Source organism: Sinocyclocheilus rhinocerous, unplaced genomic scaffold (genome assembly GCF_001515625.1).
Source record: "Sinocyclocheilus rhinocerous isolate Xijiao unplaced genomic scaffold, SAMN03320098_v1.1 scaffold1427, whole genome shotgun sequence".
In the NCBI taxonomy this organism is placed as follows: Eukaryota; Metazoa; Chordata; class Actinopteri; order Cypriniformes; family Cyprinidae; genus Sinocyclocheilus; species Sinocyclocheilus rhinocerous.
Genome location: NW_015632469.1, coordinates 1,150,097 through 1,175,114, shown reverse-complemented (window position 1 = coordinate 1,175,114; position 25,018 = coordinate 1,150,097). Strand labels below are relative to the sequence as shown.

General features: G+C 35.9%; 1 protein-coding gene across 1 annotated transcript in view; it reads right to left on the bottom strand.

Annotated features, from left to right (window-relative positions):
• The window catches only part of jakmip2 (janus kinase and microtubule interacting protein 2), a 28,064-nt gene extending 9,610 nt beyond the window's left edge, over nucleotides 1–18,454 (bottom strand). Inside the window, 14 exon segments of the mRNA XM_016555405.1 lie at nucleotides 402–500; nucleotides 1,361–1,423; nucleotides 1,613–1,696; nucleotides 3,135–3,263; nucleotides 3,372–3,494; nucleotides 4,148–4,201; nucleotides 4,289–4,429; nucleotides 5,722–5,868; nucleotides 6,077–6,175; nucleotides 6,588–6,797; nucleotides 8,371–8,663; nucleotides 8,666–8,858; nucleotides 10,325–10,559; nucleotides 18,315–18,454. Of these exon segments, the coding sequence (XP_016410891.1) occupies nucleotides 402–500; nucleotides 1,361–1,423; nucleotides 1,613–1,696; nucleotides 3,135–3,263; nucleotides 3,372–3,494; nucleotides 4,148–4,201; nucleotides 4,289–4,429; nucleotides 5,722–5,868; nucleotides 6,077–6,175; nucleotides 6,588–6,797; nucleotides 8,371–8,663; nucleotides 8,666–8,858; nucleotides 10,325–10,453 (1,764 nt within the window). The 5' untranslated portion in view covers nucleotides 10,454–10,559; nucleotides 18,315–18,454.
• Nucleotides 18,455–25,018: the final 6,564 nt, after the last annotated feature.

Sequence of the window (25,018 nt, the reverse complement as noted above, 5' to 3'; positions counted from 1 at the left end):
AAATCGCATCATATGACCCCTTTAAGACTGCTTTTGTGCTCCAGGATCACATATTTACAGATGCCTCCAACCAGGAATAATGGTTAAAGTAAATGTGCAGAGCGGCTAGATGCATCTGGGTCATGAGTACTTGCTATATCTTAAGAACAAATCAAGCTACAAAATTACGTTTTGAGTTAAGGTGCAGTTACGTCACAAAATATGCATGGGGAAAACTTGGATACCAATTGAAATGACTGGATTTCGCCAGCCATAATTTGCCGCACATTTACCCACAAACTTGTATGAACTAGCATGGCCTTTGTCAAAGTTTAACACTAGTATGAACTTCATGTCAGAATATTAAGTCAGAGCTTATGGTGCAGCCAGCAGTGATTTGTGGACAGAAATAGAGATCAAACCTCGAGCTCAAGTATGCGAAACTCCAGGAGTTCATTCTGATCTTTAGAGTCCTGTAGCTCCTGCTGCAGCTTTCCGTTTTCATTCTCCAGCTTTTCAACCTGCATCAGAAGAAATGACAGAGTTTATAAAAGACTTTCACTGTTGGTGCTTTTTTATCCTATGAACCTGCCTGCAATTAACAGCCATTACTCCACACGATCCTAACATGCTGATTTGCTGCTCAAGAAACATTTCTGATTATTATCAATGTTGATATTGTTGTCAATTTATATTGTTGTGGAAACTGTGATACAGTACATGTTTTCAGGATTCTTTGAGGAACAGAAAGTACAAAAGAACAGCATTTATTTTCTGAAACAGAAATCTTTTGTAACATTATTAAACTATTGATTGACAATGCATCACAGTTTCCACAAAAATATGAAGCAGCACAACTGTTTTCAACATTGATAATAATCAGAAACATTTCTTGAGAAAATCAGCACGTTAGACTGATTTCTGAAGATCATGTGACACTGAAGACTGCAGTAATGATGCTGAAAATACAGCTTTGATCACAGAAATAAATTATATTTTACTATATATTGACGTAGAAAACAGCTATTTTAAATTGTAAAAATATTTCACATTATTACTGTTTTTACTGTATTTTTAATCCAATAAATACAGCATCGGTGGGCAGAAGAGACTTGTACATAGAAAAAAAATTTGATACAATGTATTTATTTTAACATAAGTTATTACATGGTACCTACACTTACAGTACCTGCATGCACTGTAACTAAATTCATACTTACACCATTGATCCTAAATCTAAAATTGCCCCAGATGAGAAAAAGTAACGCAATGCAATGCATTACTTTCCATAAAAAGAAACTAAGTAACGTAATTAGTTACTTTTTTAGGGAGTAACGCAACATTGTAATGCATTACTTTCAAAAGTAACACTTTCAGTCACCTTCTCCAGCAGCTCCTGATTGCGTCTGAGGAACAGTTGCTTCTCTTCCACCCATCTGGAGTCCTGTGAGGAAGAGAGCAAACCATGTGCATCAGACATACCGGCTTTATAACCAGTGAAACCTGGTGAAATCTGTTTGTAAGCATGGAGAAACACTCAGCAAGATAAACACCACACTAGATATCGCATGCTGAGCGTGCTGTGGGTATACATTTGCATGCACTAATATCAAGAGTAGTAAAAGACATTTACCTGTCCTTTTAAAGAGACCTCCTTTTCCAGGTCTTCGATTTTAGCTTTATACCTTTGAGCGTCTGCCTGGAGCTGCTCATGAGCCTGCAAACATAACAAAACTATCAAACATAACAGTGTTTAACTTCACAAGCTTATGTTTGTGAACATTTTGAGAGCGAGATATATATGAAATGTTGGTCGCACTTTAGTTTGAGCTCCAATTCTGACTATTAACTCAGACTTTTGCCTTAATAAACTCCTAATTTGCTGTTTATTAATAGTTAGGAAGGTAGTTGTTAGTTTAGGTATGGGGTGGATTAAGGGATCTAAAATATAATCATGCAGAATAAGACATTAATGTGTGCTTTATAAGTAAACAGCTCTAAACAGCCAATATGCTAGTAATATGCACGCTAGTTAATTGTGAGAATTGTGTTTCTGAAATTGTTGGGTTTTGCCATTTAGTTTTCAAACAATCTGTATATATTCTGTATCTGTATATATATAATTATATTTTAATATGTTGATTGCACATGATTTAGAACTGTCTGACAAAAGGTTTTCAAATATTTATGATTTTGTAATTCTGACAAAACTGCTTCCCTGCTTATTTTTCTAAGGAATGATAATTAAAGATCATGCTAAACTACTTAATAAGGTTTTCTTTTCAAGAATGTCACTATTTAATGAGGATCAGTGTTATTTAAATTGTTTGTTAATATTTTGAATTAGTTTTTATTTGTATAATTTTTCACTTAAAATGACTTGAGTTTTAGTATTTTGTTGTGTGTTTTGTAATTTTTTTAGCTTTTTAAAAAAACCTCTATACAGTATTTATTATCGTCTATTTATTAATATTATTATTATTATTTGTTTTAGTACTTCAGCTTATGAGAGCTAAAATAAAATGTTTTTTTTTTTTTAGATTGATAATTAAAGATCATGCTAAGCTACTTAATAAGGTTTTCTTTTCAAGAATGTCACTATTTAATGAGGATCAGTGTTATTTAAATTGTTTGTTAATATTTTGAATTAGTTTTTATTTGTATAATTTTTCACTTAAAATGACTTTAGAGTTTTAGTATTTTGTTGTGTGTTTTGTCATTTTTTTAGCTTTTTAAAAAAACGTCTATACAGTATTTATTATCGTCTATTTATTAATATTATTATTATTATTTGTTTTAGTACTTCAGCTTATGAGAGCTAAAATAAAATGTTTTTTTTTTTTTAGATTTTATTTCTGGGGGGGTTTTTTTAGCTTTTAGTTTTTGTTTTAGTTAACAATAATAACCATGATGAGTTTTTTTTTTGTTTTGTTTTTTTTGACAGTTCGTTCATCAAGACAGTTGTACCACCCCAACATTTAAATATCTAAATAAAGTTTCATTCAGAGACCAAAAACATGGTAATCATATAAAAAGGTGCATTCATATTATATGCATGAATTGCATTTTTGAAAGAGTTAATAAACCTGGGCAAAAAAGAGAGTCTTGTACCTTATTTCTGTAATGTTAATGGATAACCAGTATTTGAGGAATACCTTAGCCTCCATTTCAGCGTCCAGCACACCTCCTTTCTGCTCCTGTAGGAGGGCATAGGCTCTCTGAAGAGCCTGATATTCCCGTGTCAACTGCTTAAAGCGCAACTCAGACTCTTCAGCCGCCAAACCCTATAAGAATAAAAAAGTGTATGAGAAATAATGAACACGAACTGCATAAAACACAGGGATCCTGACTGAGAAATGAAAGAAATCCAGTCAATCCTCCTAAATGCTCACCTCGTCTAAATCTTCGTCTGGTGTAGCCGGGGTTCGGTCCATGCGCAGGGAAGCCACCGAGGACGTTTCCGAATCCATAGACTCTTCATCATACCCATACAATGTGTCTACAACAATATGCCTCTGCGCGGGAGAATAACAAGAACAATTCTAGGTAAATGTGGACCTTTTTAATGAAATTTTGGGTCGCTGGTTGCACCAAAAGTTTAAAGACAGACTGCAATATTTTGAAAGCAGACAGGAGAAAGTGTTGTAACCGTAGCAACGTTTGCATCCACAATTTTTGGGGTATCAAACACTGAATGGAAGCACCAAGATGCACATTAAAAATCTTAAAATGTGTATAAAAAACCAGTTGGTAACAAAACATGCATAAACTACGATGGAAACACATTTACATAATAAATTATGCGCAACAAAAAACTGTGACTTTGCCTCGACAGATCAGGTGGTTGGATAACTGCACTAATTTGCAGACTGATCTCATTGCACAATGTCTAAAATATTATTTGAGTCATTATGAAACACCTGCGCCAAAAGTCAAAGTCAAATTTTTATTAACATTTTAAATTATACATTTCACATTTGCAGTTTGATTAATATGCAGTATGCTTTGCATAATTATAAAATGTATTTTAGAGTTAATTTTCATGCATATTTGTACATATAATGTCCTAGGGAAAGAAATGGCACCCATTCAGAGGAATGAGTCATTATTACCTCCCAGTTCCCAAACATCAGCCATCCGAAAAGCACACACTTTCAAAAACCCTCACCTTTATAGGTCTGCTTCGTTTATGCCTCTTCTTTCTCAAGAGTTTTTCTCTATCCTGTAACATGCATAAGAAAGATATGATAGATGGGTGTTTGGTGCTCACTGCTGTGACTCCTGGCTGATGTTTGTGAGAAGTACTCACTCGTGTCAGCTCATCGATCATGCTCTGCTGCTCGAGAACCTGCAGCTTGAGGAACTCAATCTCTTGATCGTCGTTGGCCTGATCCAGATCATTCAGAGACTTGAGTTTCTTCAGTGGAGGATGGGAGGTAATCTTCTCCTTCTGAATACAACAAAACAGTACGAATACAACAGCATTGAAAAAAAAAAAAAAAAACTGGTGTAGAAACAATTTTCACTCAGAAATTGCTAGTGAATTTCATAAATAATCACAAAGAAATGGCAAGTCACACATTGAATTAAACCTGAAAAACTGAAATAGTACTTCCTCTTCTAAAACGTACTACAGAAATCTTTTTAACTTTGAAAAACAAATTGAGGATCCATTTTATTTACAAGAAATGTTTCTATACTTTTTGTAGTGATCATGTTAGCAGTATATTTATCCAGTGCATGTTGTCACCCTTTTGTAAATTTAAAGGAATAGTTCACAAGAAAATATTTACTTCTCCTTAGATTATCCAAGATGCAGATGAGTTTGTTTATTCATCAGATTTGGAAAAATGTTGCATTGCATCGCTTGCTGACCAGTGGATCCTTTGCAGTGAATGGGTGCCGTCAGAATGAGAGCTGATAAAACATTACAACAAGTAATGTGGATTATTGTGATGTTTTTATCAGCTGTTTGGACTCTCATTCTGACGGCACCCATTCACTGCAGAGCATCCATTGCTGAACAAGTGATGCAATGCTACATTTCTCCAAATCTCTGATGAAGAAACAAACTCATCTACATCTTGGATGGCCTGAAGGGAGTAAATGTTCAGCTAATTGTCATTTTTGGGTGAACTATTCCTTTAAGAACCGATCCAGGAGCCTGAATCAGCACAGTAATGATATGAAACTGTACAGCTAATTTGCTAGTTTGTGGTACTTTCCTACCTAACGCTAAGAAGGAGTCTGCAAGATGGGGAATTGTGCCATGCACCCAATTAATTATCTGTGAATTTCTTACTCAGTACAGTGTTTCCTGTCCATCTGAGAGATTGTGAATTCACATTCAGATATATTTAGATTGTAACATTTAGTTGTATAGACATTTATCTCAAATAACCCCAGTGTTTAGTGCTAAATACACATGTAAAAATGCTTCAAAACAATGTCACTATGTGATCTTAAAACAAAATTGTCCGTTTAAATTGTCAGCATTAGAGCGACATGCGCTAACAGAGACTTGAAAGATCCCGTGCATTCAAAGTTCAGCTTTACGCTATCTGCTCAAATCATCACGTTTGTCGTGAGATTCAAATATACGTTTAGGAGCGACTCTGAGATGCCTTTCTGTGCTTTGTTAGCATTCGGTAACAAATGCATTCGATTTAATCACACATTAAACCTGCACTTTAAAATGCAGATTACATTTGGAGAGATATCAGAAAATAAAGAGGAACCCACCATCTCCAGGTTCTCCTTGGTAATGGATTTAAGTTTATCCTCCATCCTCTGAAGGGACTGGCTGAGTTCATCATTTTTCCTACTTAATAATTTGTTCTTGTCCAGTAAGGGCTTGCACTGTTTCTCTGCTTCTCGAGCACGCTTCAACTGAAAGGAGCAATTCAGGGTTAATTATTCATAGAAAAACAGAAATGTTTCCAAGACCAAACCAAGAAAGAAGATGCATGCTGAGGATTTTATAGTCCTGTAAAAAACAAAAATCCTTCCACAGTTGGCATTGCTTTTTATCCTTCACTGCGACACTGAGTATCCAGGAAGCGTCTATGCAAACAACATCAATGACATCGAAACATACCAGCTCGTTTCTTTCATCCACTAAGATTGAATTGCGGTCCTCCAGCTTACGAATGGTGGCTTTGAGTTCACTCATGCGTTTCTGGTTCCTTCTCATGTCCTAAAACACATAACACCAGATATATCTGTAGCACACACATGTACTGTACATTGCATAATAAAGGAAAATGTATGCACTAATATAAAATGCTTACGGGATTAACCCATATTTACACTGGGAATTTAGGCTTTTCTTAAATCTGGCAGAGTATCACGTAAATGCATTAGTGTTTGTGTGCATTACTGAGTGTGAAAGCACTTCGACTGGTTTATAACAATAACACTTAATCTTAACTTAAAATGATGAATTACAAGAACGGACATAACACCTTTCAATCTTTTACTCTTACACAGAAATGTGTTCTTTTAACAGCAATCATTTATGCTGATATCATTTTTGAGATGTCGACTATCTGTTTACTGCACTACAAGAACATGTGCATTTGTGGATTTAACACGTCTAGTTTCTTTACCGGACTCCCACAATGCTCTGCTCCATCTCCAGCGCGGCCGGGGATCTCTCTTTTGGGGCTTCCCAGGTTGCACTCTGCCTCCTTGACCAAAAAAAGCTGCTCATCAAGTGCATCCTTCTGTAGCTGCAGCTTCTGCACGAAGCCTGTCGCTGTTTCCAGCTCTTTCTCCAGCGAGAAGATCGTCCGGTCCTTCGCCTTGATCTCATCCACCTGCACAAAGTTCATACTGCATTCTGCAAATAGTGCCTAACCATAACTGTACTGCAGAAAATATTGTAATTTTAATAGTAAAAGAGTGTAAAACCCTACAGTAAAACCTGGCAATTAGTTAATGTACGTTTTCTTTATACGGTGATAATCTATAATAGATCTAATGGAAAAATTCATGTAATTTTACAGCAAAATACTGTTAGATGTAGTTTTTGCAAGTGAAAAAGAACGAGTTATCTTATTTTTTGCAATTTGACATTACCAGAATTCTCTGTGTGACAACTCACATTTGATGTTTTTTTTGTTTTGTTTTTTTGTGGATGCTCTGCAGTGAATGGGTGCCGTCAGAATGAGAGTCCAAACAGCTGATAAAAACATCACAATAATCCACAGCACTCCAGTCCATCAGTTAACATCTGGAGAAGCCAAAAACTGAAACAAATCCATCATGAAGACATTTCTAACTTCAAACTGTTGCTTCTGACAAAATATGAGTCAATATCCTCTATTCATAATATTGCTTTCTCAGTGAAGTGGTCTGATCTGAATCAGGAGAGAAATCTGCACATATCAAGCACTGTTTACAAGTCAAAACAGCTCGAAACAAACATGTGGAATTTTTTCACTGAAGGAAGCAATATTATGGACTCGTATTTTAACCAGAAGCAACCGTTTAAAGTTTAAAACGTCTTAATAAAGGATTTGTTTCTTTTGGCTTCTCAAACTGAGTTAACTGATGGACTGGAGTGCTGTGGATTACTGTGATGTTTTTATCAGCTGTATGGACTCTCATTCTGACGGCACCCATTCACTGAAGAGGATCCACTGGAAGCTCCAGTGAAGAAACAAACTCACCTACATCTCAGTACATTTTCAGCAAATAGTCATTTATGGATAAACTACTTTATGGTGGTTGTCAGTATATTATTATAAAGGTAAACATGTTAGTAATTTGGTATACAAAAATTTTTTCAGTTAGTAAAATAAATTTCACCAATTTTGTTTCCATTGTACATCATTATGTGGCCAATAAGCAGGGAGGTGTACTGTATATAATACCTATAATGCTTGTAAATATGTAAGTGTTGCTTGGCAACCACTTTGTTGCAACCACAACTGTTTCTGAGGAGCTACATTGTTTGGTGGAAGAATACTGTTTTTATTAATATCATTACACTTTATTTGCTCTGTTTTATTTTGTGAAACCGTTCTACGTATATGGAACAACCGTTTTATAAAAGCAATAAGCCCCGTGAAGCCATGGTTTACAGTGAATTTATAACAGCTAAGGGGGTTTTTAAGGGAGTTTTTGAAACTCCTGTAAATTCACTGTAAACCACGGCTTCTTGGGGATTATTGCTTTATTATAAAACAGAGAGTTCCGGTCCTTGATTCTGATTGGTTGAGCCGCGTTCGAAGCTGTTGTAAATTACTCTACAAACATACACCTTTGGTTACGTATAACAGCTAAGAGGCGTTGTGCCTAAAACCCCTTTAGCATGTTACAAATTCACTGTAAACCATTGCTTTATTATTTGACATTTCCACATTAAGAATAAAAACGCTGGCTTACCAATCGACGAATATCTCGCTCACTGTCCCACTTGATCTTGGAAATTTGCTCCTGGTGCGCTTGATGTTCAGTGCGCAGGTCACCAGCCTTCATCTTGTCGGCTAAGATCATAGTATTCAGCGCTTCATCTGTCTGCCGTTTGGAGGATTTTATCTCGGCTATGTCTTGCAGTAGCTTGACGCGCTCCTGGTCGAAGAAGCGGCGGGCTTCCTCTCGGGCCTCAAGCGTTAGCGCAGTGCGCACTTTCTCGCCGCTGCCATCGCGCAGCGCACTGAGCGCAGTCCGCAGACGCTTTCTTTAATCTTAGCGGTCCGCGCTACCTCCTGCTCGTGCTGCCGTGTTAGCGATTCCCGCAGAGCTGCGAGTTCCTTTAACTTCTCCTCGTGCCAGCGAGCCCGCTGCTCCGTCAGCGCCGCCGTATGTCGATGCTGCTCCTGTTCGCGAATGCGCTTGCCTTCCTGCACCTTTTCTCGCTCCAACTTGGTCACCTGCAGAAATAAGTTCATGAATGAGGCTTGTGGTAATATTGCATTTATCCAAATCTGTTCTAGGTGGACAAGAGTGGTTTAGCAGGGTTAACAATTCAGTTTGGCACTCCAGAAATCAGTACCTAAAATAGCTCAGCTCTTGAACCAGAGTTTAATCATGACAACTCTCGGAAGATTTTAGCATGGTGATGACAATGTTAATGCATTTGGTCTAGGCAGAATAGATCTGCTGCTGAATTGCTGCTGCTGTTGGTTATTGCTGTAGTTGTAGATCATTGCTGCTGCTGCAAGCAAGTACAGGAACTTGCTACTGCCAATGCATACGGCGATACGGTGCCGTGAGTATTTAAGACATACTGCTGCTGCACAAATAGCATATAAAATAACCCCGTAGCAGATCTATACAGGTGGAGCTGGGGAAGGTGGAGGGTTTCAGAGAACTCTAAAAGCGCGATGCAGGAATCTCTAGTGAATGCTAACCAGCCATATAAATGCAAGGCAGTAAGTTCATTGGCTGCATATCAGCTTGTGCCAAGTCGTTTAACTCTCTGAATATCATCAGTTACGTTAACACCCCGTCAGCCTGCGCCATTTGGAGTTTCATGACTAAACTATATATTTATCCAAACTTTTTATTTGAAGGGCCAAAAATTAAACTTGATGGAGGGCTGTGGTCCAAAAGTAAATGTTGCATTATATACAACAATAATATAACACCATTTATTAAATTGTCAAATGTTTTAAATAATTAAAATTTTATAAAAATTTTAAAGAGGTCTCTTCTGCTCATCCAGGCTGCATTTATTTGATCAAAAATACAGTATATTGTGAAATATTATTACAATTTGAAATTTAGTCAAAGCTGAATTTCCAGCATCATTACTCCAGGCTTCAGCGTCACATGATTCTTCAGAAATCATGTGACGATACTGATTTATTATCAATGTTGGAAACAGTTGTGCTACTTAATATTTTTTGGAACCTCTTTTTTCTCATTTATTCTAAATATAAATCTTTTCTTACAACATAAGCCTTTACTATCACTTTTTATCAATTTACAGTTACAAAACATTGTTCTTTTCAACTTTTCATTTATCAAAGAATCCTGAAAAAAGTATCACAGGTTACAAAAAAAATATTAAGCATGCACAGCTGTTTCCAACATTGATAATAAATCAGTATATTAGAATGATTTCTGAAGATCATGTGACACTGAAGACTGGAGTAATGATGCTGGAAATTCAGCTTTGATCACAGGAATAAATTATGTTTTAAAGTATATTAAAATAGAAAACCGTTATTTTAAATTGTAATAATATCACAGTTTTTTCTGGATTTTTGATCAAATGAGCACTTATGAAGGTTATGAAAGTTCATTGTAAAGGTGCTACAGTCAATTCAGGAGAGTTTGTTTCCTCCTTGCCTTTCAGAAACACCAAGTAAATCTGTACATGCTGTTTGCCTACCTTGCATTTTTCTTGATGCAGTTCAATTTGAATATCGGTTAATTTCGACCTGAGATCTTCATTGGCTGCCTGTAAGGCAGAGATGAGTGCTTCAGGCTTCTCGCCCTTGGCGCGGCCTTTCTTTGCCATTGGGTCAGATGTAAGGGTTCCTCAAACACTCTTAGTATCCATCACTTCAAGTAACACTGACGTTTCCAGCTCCGTCTTTTCCTCATTATCCTTGTAGTGAGAAAACCTGTGGGAGTAAACAGAAACCCACATTTCCATTACCATTTATAGAAGGGTAAAGACAAAATCACTACATATGTTTGGAAACTTAAATGGTCATGCTATGACTTCAGCCACTTCTATGTGTCTTTTTGTTAAAATCAGCAGATTTCACCTTTTCTTGTTATATGAAGGTAAGTCTTGGAATCTTGGAAGTCTTATAATTTATTTTGCAACTTTGCCTTTTAGTCCCAGACCCACAATGTCATAGGATATGAAAATCTATAATAAAATATGAATAACAATTCATTAGGATTAATAATAATATTAATTATTACATATAGGTGAATTCAGGTTGATTGGGACACATTTGCAAGTCATTTTTCAATGGCAAATATCGATCCTAATCTAACGACAGAGTGAAATTAACATAAAATGGTTCAGTGTGTATTGCCAGAATATGATTTACTGCATATATTGAAGAGCATGATTACATATGTGACCCTGCAGCACAAAAGCAGTGTTAAGTCACTGGGGTATATTTGTAGCAATAGCCAACAATACATTGTATGGGTCAAAATTATCCATTTTTCTTTTATGCCAAAAATCATTAGGATATTAAGTAAAGATCATGTTCCTTGAAGATATTTTGTAAATTAGCTACCGTAAATATATCAAAACTTAATTTGATTAGTAATATGCATTGCTAAGAACTTCATTTGGACAACTTTAAAGATGATTTTCTCAATATTTAGATTTTTTTGCACCCTCAGATTCCAAATTTTCAAATAGTTGTATCTCAGCCAAATATTGTCCTATCATAACAAGCTTATTTATTCAGCTTTCAGATGATGTATAAATCTCAATTTAAAAAAAAGACCCTTATGACTGGTTTTGTGGTCCAGGGTCACATATTTTATGTGAGCTCTGTTGCATTCAGTGCCTACAAAGCTATGGCTCTGAAAACAATAATAGTGTGTCATTTCAAAATCAGCTGTGATTATGTCAAATTATGCAAAACCGTGTCAGATATGTAGTGGAGTGCGTGTACATGTTCAGGACATTTAGGAGAACATTATTTGACATTTCAGTAACACTTTAGTTTAGGAACCCATTCTCTATTATAGATCAGTGATTAGCATGCATATTACTAGCACATTAACTGTTTATTAATACAAAGCACATATTAATGCATTAGGAGTCGCTCATACAGAGTGCGCTTGCCCCGCCTCCGGGCTCTTCTGATTGGTCCACTGTTTTTTTGGAACTGACATTGATGAGCGGCACTGCGTGTAAAAGTTGAAACTCTTTAACAGCAGTTAAAGGGATAGTTCACCCAAAAATGAAAATGTGATGTTTATCTGCTTACCCCCAGGGCATCCAAGATGTAGGTGACTTTGTTTCTTCTTCTTCTTGCTTTATGGCGGATTGCAGATTTATAAGTGCATTACCGCCACCTATCTCTCAAGTGGACCATTGACACTCTATCTACAATCTCAATTAGGAGTGTCAATGGTCCACTTGAGAGATAGGTGGCGTCAGGACAGTTCGAACAGTTCGGACATTGCGTGAATCAAAGGTAAAAAACAATATAAATACTGTTCAGTTTCTTGCACAGACCGATCGTTTTGTGTCTTTACACATCAATGTATCGTCACGAGCCGCAGGGTTTAATTTGGTTTTGTTTGTGTATGTTTTTTTTTATTCTCAAAGCCGTGATTCCCATTCACCTCCATTATATGACTGACAGACTGCAACGGTTTGTGTTAAAAATCTCCGTTTGTGTTCTACTGAAGAAACAAAGTCACCTACATCTTGGATGCCCTGGGGGTAAGCAGATAAACATCACATTTTCATTTTTGGGTGAACTATCCCTTTAAAAGTAGTGCATTGGAATGGAAACACGCTCATATTTTACATCTCTTAATCCTAAACTTACCTAAATTTAACAACTACTTACTAATTACTAATAAGCAGCAAATTAGGAGTTTATTGAGCCAAAAGTCATAGTTAATGGTTTGTTAATAGTGAGAATTGGACCTTCAAATAAAGTGTGGGCCAAAAGTGAACAGAATTCTCTTGTGGTACTGCATTGTTAGTAGCAATAAAAGAACAAGTGTCACCCCAGCACTCAGATACTAAATCTGGGCTGCTGACTGTACTAAACTACAGTGTTTAACCACGCTTCACAGCCATGCACACTGCAACCGTCAGACATATAAACTCAAGAAGACCTTCATTACATAAACAGCATTATGATGATTAAGAGATTGTGAATGATTATGATGATGATGAGGCATAATGGAGATTAAGAGATTGTGAATGAAGACTGAAGCTTGTCTCTCCAGATACAGCTGTCAGTACAACACAGTAGTCGCCTGAAACTACTAAAATAAGGCACAATTATCAGGGCAAAATAAGATGTGCTGCTGGTACAAGACAGCATGAAGCATCTGACATAGCAATGTCAAATTAATTACTTAAGTTCAATACTTTTTCCCTGTGTCGTTCCATTCTATTACACATAACTTAATTTATGAACTCATGTGTTTTGTTTTATTTGTATGTATGGATTACTTACCGAATTTTGGTGAAAATTTCATGTCAACAGCACCTTTAGAAATATATTTACTGGGAAAAATAGTGACGTGTTCAATACTTATTTTACCCGCTGTATATTCTGAGTAAAATAAAGAGCATTCATTTATTTTTAACATCTGATGATTATCACTGTTGAAGAATATCAGATTGGGTGACAGAATATAAACAGTGAGGATTTCTTCATAAACCTTATAGAGAGAGAGAGAGAGAGAGAGGATAGAAGTATTTTCCTTTATTCGAGATGATAGTGCATTATTATTATAAGCTGTGCATAATTTCTTACTGTAACATACTGTGATGTCATACATATTTGCTTACTACTACCTTGTTGGCAGAGGATGATAATCTTGGTTATGTAATTTGTGCCAGTTAATCTTTCTGTCCACCAGAGTCAACAGCATTAGATGTTGGGCAGATATTTTGATTAAACTGTGCATGCACAGAAGCTCAGTTCATCCCAACACTGTACCTCTAACAATATCTTTCTTCATATCCTCATCAAAATGAATAGACATCCACTCTGGATATCAGATTCAAATGTACTAGTGCTGGGCGGTATACCGGTTCATACCGAATACCGGTGTTTATTTTTGTTATGATATGAATCTTTAAAATACCGCAATACTTTCCTCTCAATCAGTAGAAAATATGGTTAACACCCGGTCATGCATGAAAAAAAATACCGTCATGTACCATGAAACCGGTATAATTTTGAAAAATACCGTGATATAAATTTTTGGTCATACCGCCCAGCACTAACATGCACCAATGCTTTTAGCACATTATGCTGATTTTAAGGATGCACAGAGGTTGTTGTGATCATTAATCATTGTACACATGCATGAAAGTCAATAATCTACTATTCAGAAAAGCAGTTCAGGACTGACACCAGCATCTCGATGCCATACTGTACCACACTATAAAACCACTATCACTAATACCATATTAACCCAGAAACGACTCGATCAAAGAGCACACACTGAAGGCACTGGGTGCCAAGTTTAAAAAATATATTTGTGTGGGGCACAATTAGCTGCTGCCATGGTCATCCGGTCTGATTTAGCCTTCTGCATCCATAAATCCCTCTGAATGTTTCCGCTGGAAGTGTTTCTGTGTGCTAAGTATAGGACATGCACGCTATCACACTGAATATTTCCAGTGGGAAACACCTTTGTTGTCAAAATTCAGCTAGAAGCTTTGCATTCATTTACTGCAAAACCCAATCTGCTAACACATCAACGGCACTAATTACCATAGATGCATACAATTACATTAGCTGCTGTATATATTTTGTGAATATTCACATTGCCAGTTCAGTTCCAAACCAAATCATACCGAAAAGATTTCTCCAAATGTGTGAAGATAGTAGCTCAAATTTACCAGTCAACCCCTTACGAAAATTAATTAAGGGACAAAAGTAAAAGTGTTGTAACCATGAATTTTGACGGATTGATTAACTGGATTTGATAACCACAGTTTTACTACAAATACCATGTTTAAACTATGGTTCGTGTAGCCAAATCATGGTTAATTTGTGGTTACCATGATTTAACTACAATAACCATGTGTGGATTTTTTGTTTATTTTTATTATATTATTTTATTTATTTTGTGGTAAAACCATGGTTAATTTTCAATAGGGCCAAACTTCCGATTCTTATTGTCGGGTCCGTGAGTCATATGGGTTTCTATATGGTGTTTTTGCCTTTGATTAACAATTTGCCATTTCTTTTTTTACTTTATATATTTATGCATATTTCATTAGCAAGACAGCTTCCTACTTTAGTTCAAATATGCATGTTAACACTCTCTTTTTTTAAAATATGTATCAAATATTTAAAACTGCAGCTTCCTTACAATTTGGGAATGTATCTTGCGTCTTCTCTTTTACATTTTTGTTGGCAACTGTGTTTATGCACTTAAATGAAATGGGTCCAATTTTTCAAATCAGCAACAAAATATCTTGACAGATTCACCTGAATAAGCTTTTAGTTTTTTTGTAAATTAATACATTTGCAATCAGAGCCGATATAAAGCTGATGCTGAAATGGTGGCTGCTGCATTGTGTTTTGTCGATTTAATTCGGCATTTTGTGAGCGCTTTGTTTGAAGACGCTACAAACAGTGTCGTGCACCTGTTATCGTGGGCACTTTAAAAGACCTGAATAATTCAAGATACCTTATTATCCCAATTGTTTCGATTTTTAGAACATATATTAGCTTATTTATATAATTATATTAGCAACCAGTTAAACTTGACAGCAAAAAAAAAACGCAGACTGGCTGAATGAAAATGCAAGTTTCATTGAAAAGCCCAGAATTACAGTTACCATGGTTACCGCTCTACACAAAGCAGCAACTTTCCCTGTCGACTTGCTTATCACAGAGAAGAAAGGAAGTCAAAACAGTATTTATTTACGTGTTTTCATTTACATGTTTGTTTGCACATATATATTTTTGCATTTTAATCTGGATTTAAACAAGGCAAGGCAGTCTACAAAAGAGATTATTATTATTATTATTGAACAATTAATATTATTAATAATAATTTAAATAATACTAAATTTTCACAATACATTGGCAGGTGTTTTTAATCTTAAATTTTGATATATTTCTTTGAAAGTAATGGTCAAACGTTTACAATTTAAAATGTTTGTGTATAACATGAAATATGGGCTTATCTTCATATTCATACCATGAAAGATAAATATGACAATTTTCTAAAATTTTACAATATGGCGTCAGTGTACATTGGAGGATGGGAGGTGGTGGTTAGGTGAAACTGTAGGTAGTGGGGGCCCCTTTTGAAAGTCTGCTAAGGGCCCCCAAAATGCTAGGATCGGCTCTGTTTGCAATTTCTCAAATAGTGCTTTGAAAATATCTCTACACTGAATTTCCGAGCTTGTTGCAAATTTTTAACATTGAATGCTATGTTCTGATTTGATTGTGAACAGAGGCAGCATATACAGTAGCTAAAGACTGGTGATACAATAGAAACAAGAATACTGTAGAGTTTGTAAAATCCCTGTAAATTACAAGCAAGCGTAGCAGCGATGCTTGCCTTAGCAAACGCCACTAATGCATGTTTGTGTGCCAAATCAATCGACTGAAATTTAGTAATGTGAGGTAAAAGTAGTGATCAATTGTGTACCACTTTATAGGCGAGAAAAATGCTTAGTGCTAACCTGGCTGCACTCTGAAACATGAAATGTTGCCCAAATGATATTATAAAGAAAGGCATCTAATTACTGGAAGAGCTGAAGTTTCTTGGAGGGACTGGGATGTTATAATGGGTCTCTTCTAGCTGCTCTGACCCGTTTACTGCTATAGCACAAACACACTGGCATCATGACCCACTTTTACAGCCACTGACACCAAACTCCAGACACCACAAACACAACAACACAGAGTTCACTAGCCATGCCCCTTCAACAGAAGAAATCTTAACATTTCTGTTTCCAGGAAGTTGGAAATGGAGGCTAGTGTAATAACAACGCAAAATCCAGTTCAGTTTCAAAGGGTTTCTCTTCAGCCCCACAACTAACAGTCATGTGATTCTGTTCAGTTTGAAATGCAAACACTAGTGCACACTGATCAATAGCCTACCATATCAATTCACATTGAAAAAGAAAATATAAAACTGATTCGAAAAGCTTGTTGTGCTCTATCACCGCTCAAGATATTTCCATTCAATTTCATGGAGATTACATGCATAAAATTACAGTTTCTCCACTTAGTAGTAGACCTGTATGTCATTTCCTTTTTGTAAAATAGATTTGGGATATTTTGGGATAATGCCTCTATTTGGCAGGGGAAAATAATCTCGGTTATGTGCCAACAACAAAAAAATCTACTAATCTAAAATCAAAAAAACACTCTAAACTTTGGATGGTTATTCTTTTAGACTTTAAATTAAAAAGATGTATTCAATAATAATAATAATATGTATAACTAATAGTTAATTATTTCAATGCTACTATTTTGCAGTATAGAAGCCAAAACTGTAATAAATAAAATGCAGAACACATTGGCTATTGATATAATGAATATATGAAGACATAATGTATAGAGTAAAAGTTATGCAATTGCAGATTTTTAAGAACAATAACCATTATATATATATATATATATATATAAAATCACATAATGAGCCACTGTACTGCTTTTCACTTATATTTTGTTATTACATATATTATATATATATTACATATTTTCCGAAGGATTCCCTGCATCCTATGAATACTCATATTTGGGTCCCTCGTTAAAAATGCTTAGGGATTGCCATTGCATTTTTCATAATTTCCATCATTTGGAACCAATCCTAAATGTTCTCTAATGGAAATTGCCTTTTTTTTTTTATTCTATCTCCAAATAAAAAGTAGACCTTTAAGAACACACACTTCTCAATAGGATTTTCCTGATTCCCAAAAGAACAAAATACCCATTTAGGACATCAAATGGAATTTAAAGAAAATCTTCTACATCCTCCCAAAGAGATTCTCTTGAACTGTCCAGAAGTAAGACACACATGTAGAGTTCTGATGTAATTATGCAATGATGAACAGGACTCCATCCTATTTGATTCTTATAAGTACAGTTCCTCAATTATAATTGATGGGAATTCCAATGGGAATCCTGTACGCAATCCTGCAGGATTTATAAGTAGGAATGAGTAGCAATATAATAAGACAAAGCTCCTTTCTCAAAGGATTGTTAAACATTTCAAATATTAACACGCTATTTTCCTTGTCTTTTCTGTAGCATACAGTCAAAGGATATAGATGTGAGATTTGTAGCAGAGGTCATGTGACAGACTGCCTGAAGCCTTCGACAGATGATTGTTCTGTGATGAGAACTGGATGCTATTATGAGTATGAGTAGTATCATGTATGAGAGAGAATAATCTGTAATGCACCGCATCAGTGTCTCCTCGAGGCCTGCAGCTGAATCTCACGCGTCATGACGAGCAGGCCGAGCTCGCCCGTTCCCATTGAAACATCCATACAAAAACAACATATCACACCTGAACCGAGCGCTGCATGCTTTCTAGGCGTGCCCTAATTTCATTTCTATAAGCCTTTCTGTGTAATACTGCCAGTCTGTCCGGTGGCTCTCTGGAGCGCATCTCAGCGACAGCGCGCGCGTACAGTTAAAACAGGAGCGACTCAAAGACGCTTTTCTTACCTAAAAAACAATCCGCCACGATGTGTCACGGTCCCCAAACCTCAAATCCGCAATCATGGTCCTACATATTTCTCAGCGCGACCTCTCAGCATCAGCAGCCGTACAATAAAACGACAAGCTCCGATGATGCTGCGTAACCACGCCCTCCTCCCGCAGTCAGAATGATGCTGCGTAGCCCCGCCCTCCTCCCGCTGTCAGAATGATGCTGCGTAGCCCCGCCCCCTCCCGCTGTTAGAATGATGCTGCGTAGCCCCGCCCCCTCCCACTGTCAGAATGACCTCATCGCATTCAGTTCACTCACTGCAGTCCTCCTACAGAGATAGATAGATAGATAGATAGATAGACAGATAGATAGACATGTAAATATTTTCAAAATATATACTGTATGTGTGTGTATTTATACATACATAATAAATATACACAGTCCACAAACATATATTATATGTAAACAAAAACTTTTATTTTGGATGTGATTAATCGCGATTAATCATTTGACAGCACTAAAAATACTGATATAAGTACTGATAAAATACTAAAAGAATGAATTCTCATTACGCACAATATATAGATATTTTATGATTCTGAGATGAACTGTGACCTGGTTATGTTGTCTTGATTTTCACTGAACACTTACCCCATTTACTGCCTACAAACACAGGGCATGCTGCATGTAAAGTTCTGGCATCTTCATTTCCATTTCTCAGCAGGTTAAACCACGACAGCGCTGTACTGTACCCTTATGGAACAGATGTGAGCACAGGTTACTGTAAGTCACTGTGTGTGGAAATAAAGCTGCTTCAACTAACTGCTCCAGCGTCAGGGAACACTGTTGCCCCACCGATGTCCACATCACTCATCTACAACAAAACCATTGAGTGGCAATGATCTGAAAGTGGGAATTATTTAAAATGCATGAAATCATTTGTTAGATTATACTTGCACACATAGATTAGAACAGTAACAATCCGGCCTCCTCTGAGCTGAAAGTCTGAGTCATTTGTCAACTGTGAAGAGATTTTGTTATGAAATAAAACAAAGTGCATGCTCTATTACATGCACATGTTCAAACAGGACCAGGGGAATAACAATAACACATATTTAAAAAGGTTAACACCTTCATGCAGCACCTTTGAGTCATAATGCGGCTCATACTGGCCTCCAATTCCATAGTTTGCACTATGGAAATTTTTGCAAACACAAGGACAAGTTTAAAGAAGATAAATAATTTCATCCACTAGCACTGGTTTGCGAGGTCATCTGAGAATCACATGCATTTCTAAAGGGATACTCTACCCAAAAATGAAACAAAAGCCGCTCATGTGGTTCCAAACCTTATGCAATTCTGCAGAACACAAACTAAGATGCTTTGAAGAACGCTGGAAACCAAACAACACTGAAGCTCTTTCACTTCCATGGCATCCCAAACAGAAAAAAAATGGCTGGCCAAAATGTAAGTGTTATAAACTGTGAAGCTCAATTAAATACATTTTTGAAATTGAAAATATATTTAGTTTCAACCTTCATTCAGTTGCCTATGATTTAATAATGTTTCCGTTTTTATATTGTAGTATTGTATAGATTTAGACAGATTTGTGAACAATATTTGAGAGAAATAGGCCTTTTGTGTACATAGAAAAAGTCTTAGATCTTTGAGTTCAGCACATGAAAAATGGGAGTGTTACGTTTATAATTTTGTTCAGTGTATATATATATATATATAATTTTTTTTTTTTTTTACACATATATATTTTTGTCCATTTGTTGTATGTTTTAAAATATATTTAAATACACATTTTTTGCCGTATGGTATTGACCAAAACAAAAAAATCTAAATTTTTGTTTTGAGATTCGCGTGAGATTTGTTCGCGTGAGATTCTGTCCTTTGTTTCACAAAGGACAGAAATCAAATCATTTGGAAAGATAGGAGTGCGAGTAGATTTTGTACACTTTTGACACACGAGAGGCAGCAGAAACTTTTTTTCCAGAGACTGGATCTATGACTTTAGCTCTGGAAAGCTAAAAAATAAACAGAGATGTTTTGTGATAGATGGATATTATTAATTACTAATAATACTTTGATATAAATGGTTCAACTAATTATCAATAATATCAGTTATCAATTAAAAATGTGTTTAATTCCCTTTCCTACATACACACACACACACACTGAATGTTTCAGGGGGAAAAATCATCCTCAAATATTGATTATCATCTATATGTGCTACTTCATCAAACATAAATGACATAAACCGTAATGCAGCATTCACATATTCTTCAACACTTCAAGAGAACACACTGGATTATACATAATTATATCAATTGTCCTATATTTTCTTGTTTGGTGTAAAACCTAAAACATATTTGTTTATTAAACCTTTTGCTCAATATATGGTTGTGTATATTAGCTCAGATTAGTCTAACTAGCAGTTCCAATCAGCTGACTGCATTAACTTATTAGACTGAGAAAGTGCTTTCCTGATTTTCTGTGTAATATGCATATGTTTGAGTGATTTGCTTACAAGGCAATGAAATCAGGCTTTCTTGTTTGCTGCCCCTAAATTGTGGGACGGATTACCAAAGTTTATCAGATCCTTTGTAAACATGTTAAAATCATGTATTTGTTTGATGAGGCCTTCACTATTTTTAATGACCGTTAAGGTTTTAAGCAGATGTATTCATGGTGTGCATTATTGTATTGTACTGTGTTCTATTTTTTATTTATTTGATTTGATTTGATTTGATCATACAGCACTTTGGTGCACTCTATGGTTTTAAAGTGCTTTATAACTGCATTTTCATTTGATTTAATTCATTTTACATACAAAACTGGAAAGAACTTTCTCAATCTAGCAAGTCTGGTTAGCTGACTTTAAGTAAATTTCATATTACACTCTAAGAAAAGTCCATAAAAATATGGTCCAATGTATGGTGTTAATATAAGCACTGTAAAAAAAAAAAAAAAAAAAAGGACATTATGACATTAGCCATTCATTTTATGGACATTTCCTTTAACCCTAAAACATAATACAAAGAAGTGCAAAATTCAAAATTCAAATTCAAATTTAAAATCAAAATTAAAAAAACAACAAACGCTTTTTTTGCACTTCATTGCATTGCATTTTTAGGGTAAATGGAAACGTCTGTAAACTTTTCCGCCAGAATTTTTTTACAGTGTACTTTTACTACTGCTACATTACATGGTACAGTGCTGCACAAAAGTCATTTCTGAGTTTTGTAATCTGAATATATCTTTATAGCAAATACACAGCACTTTATTTTAAGATTACGTATTATAGTAATTACAATAACTGGATAATAACTAGGTACCTACCCTGAACCTACAACCTTAACCCATATTACCCAGTACTTTCTTAGGTAACTACACTGTGAGTGCACACAAAAAAATACAGCCAAAACACCATTGCTTTTTTTGTTACTTTGTAGGTTCAGCTTAGATCTGATGACATTCAGTGTAAAAATATGCGTAAAAATATGATACTTTAAATATACTTTTTTCACAGCACTGTATGTATACATTTCTGTTTCATTCCCCAAAATGTAGTATACAACTAATACACTATACTGAATCCAATCAAACTGACCGTAATATCATCTCGTACAACATGTTACCACTTTTTTATATATACAAAATTTGCTCAATAATGCAAAACAACCATTTCCAAAAGCTGATAATTGTGACGAACATAGTGAGGTCATGTGAAAAAGCCTGGCATGCTAGTGTTAAAATTGCATGATAGTGTGTGAAACATTCAGTACAGCGTCACTGTTTTTAAATAGCGGGCAGTATACAGTAAATAATAAGATAAACTCTGCTTTCAAGCTCTCCTGCTAGTAGCCATGTTTACTATAATATTAAAATATAATTTATTTATCAGATTAAAATATAATTTATATACTATCACAATGTGATATACTAAAAAAAATGGTCATTTTTGTCACATTGTTATGAGTAACACAATGTTCTGTTCTCTCTGTGCTCAGGATAGACAATAATGCTAAAACTACACCTTGGTATTACAGATTATTTTATTTCTTTCCACCAGATGGCACTAATCTGCCTCCATAAGCGAATGTTAAATAGTTTTTTTCACACACACACACACACACACACACACACGTTTGTTTCTGTGAATTGTGGGGACTTTCCAAAGACTTCTGTTACTTTTATACTGACCAACAATATTTTATATCCCCTAAACCTACCCCTTACAGAAAACCTGTTTGCATTCTTACACTTTCAGATAAACATCATTTACTATTTTTAGTACAATACAATGTCAAAAATTTCAGGTTTTACTATCCTTGTGGGGACATTTGATCCACAATGTAGCATAAACAAGAACACACACACACACACACATATACATTATATACATATATATATATATATATAAAGAAATAAATGGTAAATAGTCTAGAGGTAAATATACTTTAGTACCATGAAATTCCTTCAAAAATACAAAATATTTTTTTTTAAAAATACTGTTGAATTAATATATAGTATCACAAGTATGACTGGAACTCATTAATGAACAGCATGAAGAGCAATGAAGAGTTAACTAAATGAACCAAATTTTATTAAGGAAATATTAGGTAATATAACCATATAACCTAAATTTCCATGCTTTCATTTATAAAATGGTCTATGCATTCTATAAATGTTAAACTCGTCTCATTCTCTCTTGTCGTCATTTTACACTTTCTTTTATCATTTAAACTATTTGTTTGTAATCCTAAAAAGGTTTCTTGTGGGTATTTTAATATTCTGACTTCTGAAAAGTAATTTTCCGTTTTACAGTGGGGGGAAAAAATATTTGATCCCCTGCTGATTTTGTATGTCTGCCCACTGACAAAGAAATGATCAGTCTATAATTTTAATGGTAGGTTTATTTGAACAATGAGAGACAGAATAACAACAAAAAAATCCAGAAAAACGCATTTCAAAAAAGTTATAAATCGATTTGCATTTTAATGAGTGAAATAAGTATTTGACCCCTTCGCAAAACATGACTTAGTACTTGGTGCAGACACCCTTGTTGGCAATCACAGAGGTAAGACGTTTCTTGTAGTTGGTCACCAGGTTTGCACACATCTCAGGAGGGATTTTGTCCCACTCCTCTTTGCAGATCCTCTCCAAGTCATTAAGGTTTCGAAGCTGACGTTTGGTGAACCTTCAGCTCCCTCCACAGATTTTCTATGGCTAGGCCACTCCAGGACCTTAATGTGCTTGTTCTTGAGCCACTCCTTTGTTGCCTTGGCCGTGTGTTTTGGGTCATTGTCATGCTGGAATACCCATCCACGACTCATTTTCAATGCCCTGGCTGGCTTCAATGCCCTGGCGGTACATGGCCCCGTCCATCGTCCCTTTGATGTGGTGCAGTTGTCCTGTCCCCTTAGCAGAAAAACACCCCAAAGCATAATGTTTCCACCTCCATGTTTGACGGTGGGGATGGTGTTCTTGGGGTCATAGGCAGCATTACTCCTCCTCCAAACACGGCGAGTTGAGTTGATGCCAAAGAGCTCGATTTTGGTCTCATCTGACGACAACACTTTCACCCCCGTGATCATTGAAACTCCACGAGGTGAAATCTTGCATGGAGCCCCAGACCGACGGAGATTGACAGTTATTTTGTGTTTCTTCCATTTGCGAATAATCACACCAACTGTAGTCACCTTCTCACCAAGCTGCTTGGCGATGGTCTTGTAGCCCATTCCAGCCATGTGGAGGTCTACAATCTTGTCCCTGACATCCTTCGACAGCTCTTTGGTCTGGCCATGGTGGAGCTCTATTCCAGCCAGGATTGAATGAATCCTTCCTTTCATAGAAAGAAGTGCGTCTCACCTCTGCCTCCATGTGGCCACATGTTTACATCTCAAGTTTCTAACAAACTTTAGAAGCTCAGCACCCGCCTACTTCCACTCACTACTACGAATCTATGTCCCCTCCAGAAGTCTGAGATCCGCTAGTGAGCGACACCTCGTGGTACCATCACAAAAAGGCTCAAAATCACTTTCCAGAACATTTTCGTTCACCGTTCCTGGCTGGTGGAATGATCTTCCCACCCCTATCCAGAATGCTCAATCCCTGACAATTTTCAAGCGACAGCTGAAAACTCATCTCTTTCGACGCTATTTGACTTCATCATAAAAAAAAAAAATTACATTTACATTTAGTCATTTAGCAGATGCTTTTATCCAAAGCGACTTACAAATGAGGACAATGGAAGCAATCAAAACCAACAAAAGAGCAATGATATGCAAGTGCTATAAGATTAGATTTGTTATAAACATCCTGCTGTTTTATCATCTTATTGCTATACAATACACTGACCTGTAGAAGAGTATAACTCATTTACAGCAACACAGAAACTCCAGCATGTTGATAACAATAAAATCATCCACTTTGTCTCCATTTCGAAGCGTTAGATGAGCTGAACGTTCAGTCTTCTGTTCAGGGCAAAACTGAACTCTGTGTGCTAGTGGTGCGAGTATGGTGAGTTAAGTCAGACCTTCAAGAAAACAGATTACAGCTAATTGTTTTATTGTCTGACTGAATCATCTCCTATGATTAGACAAGCTTACAACGACGACAGAATATAAATCCAGGTAATTACACCAGGTGGCAACCCCAGACATTGAGGTCTTCCCTTTGAAAAGAGAACTGTGGTTGCATCACGTTTACA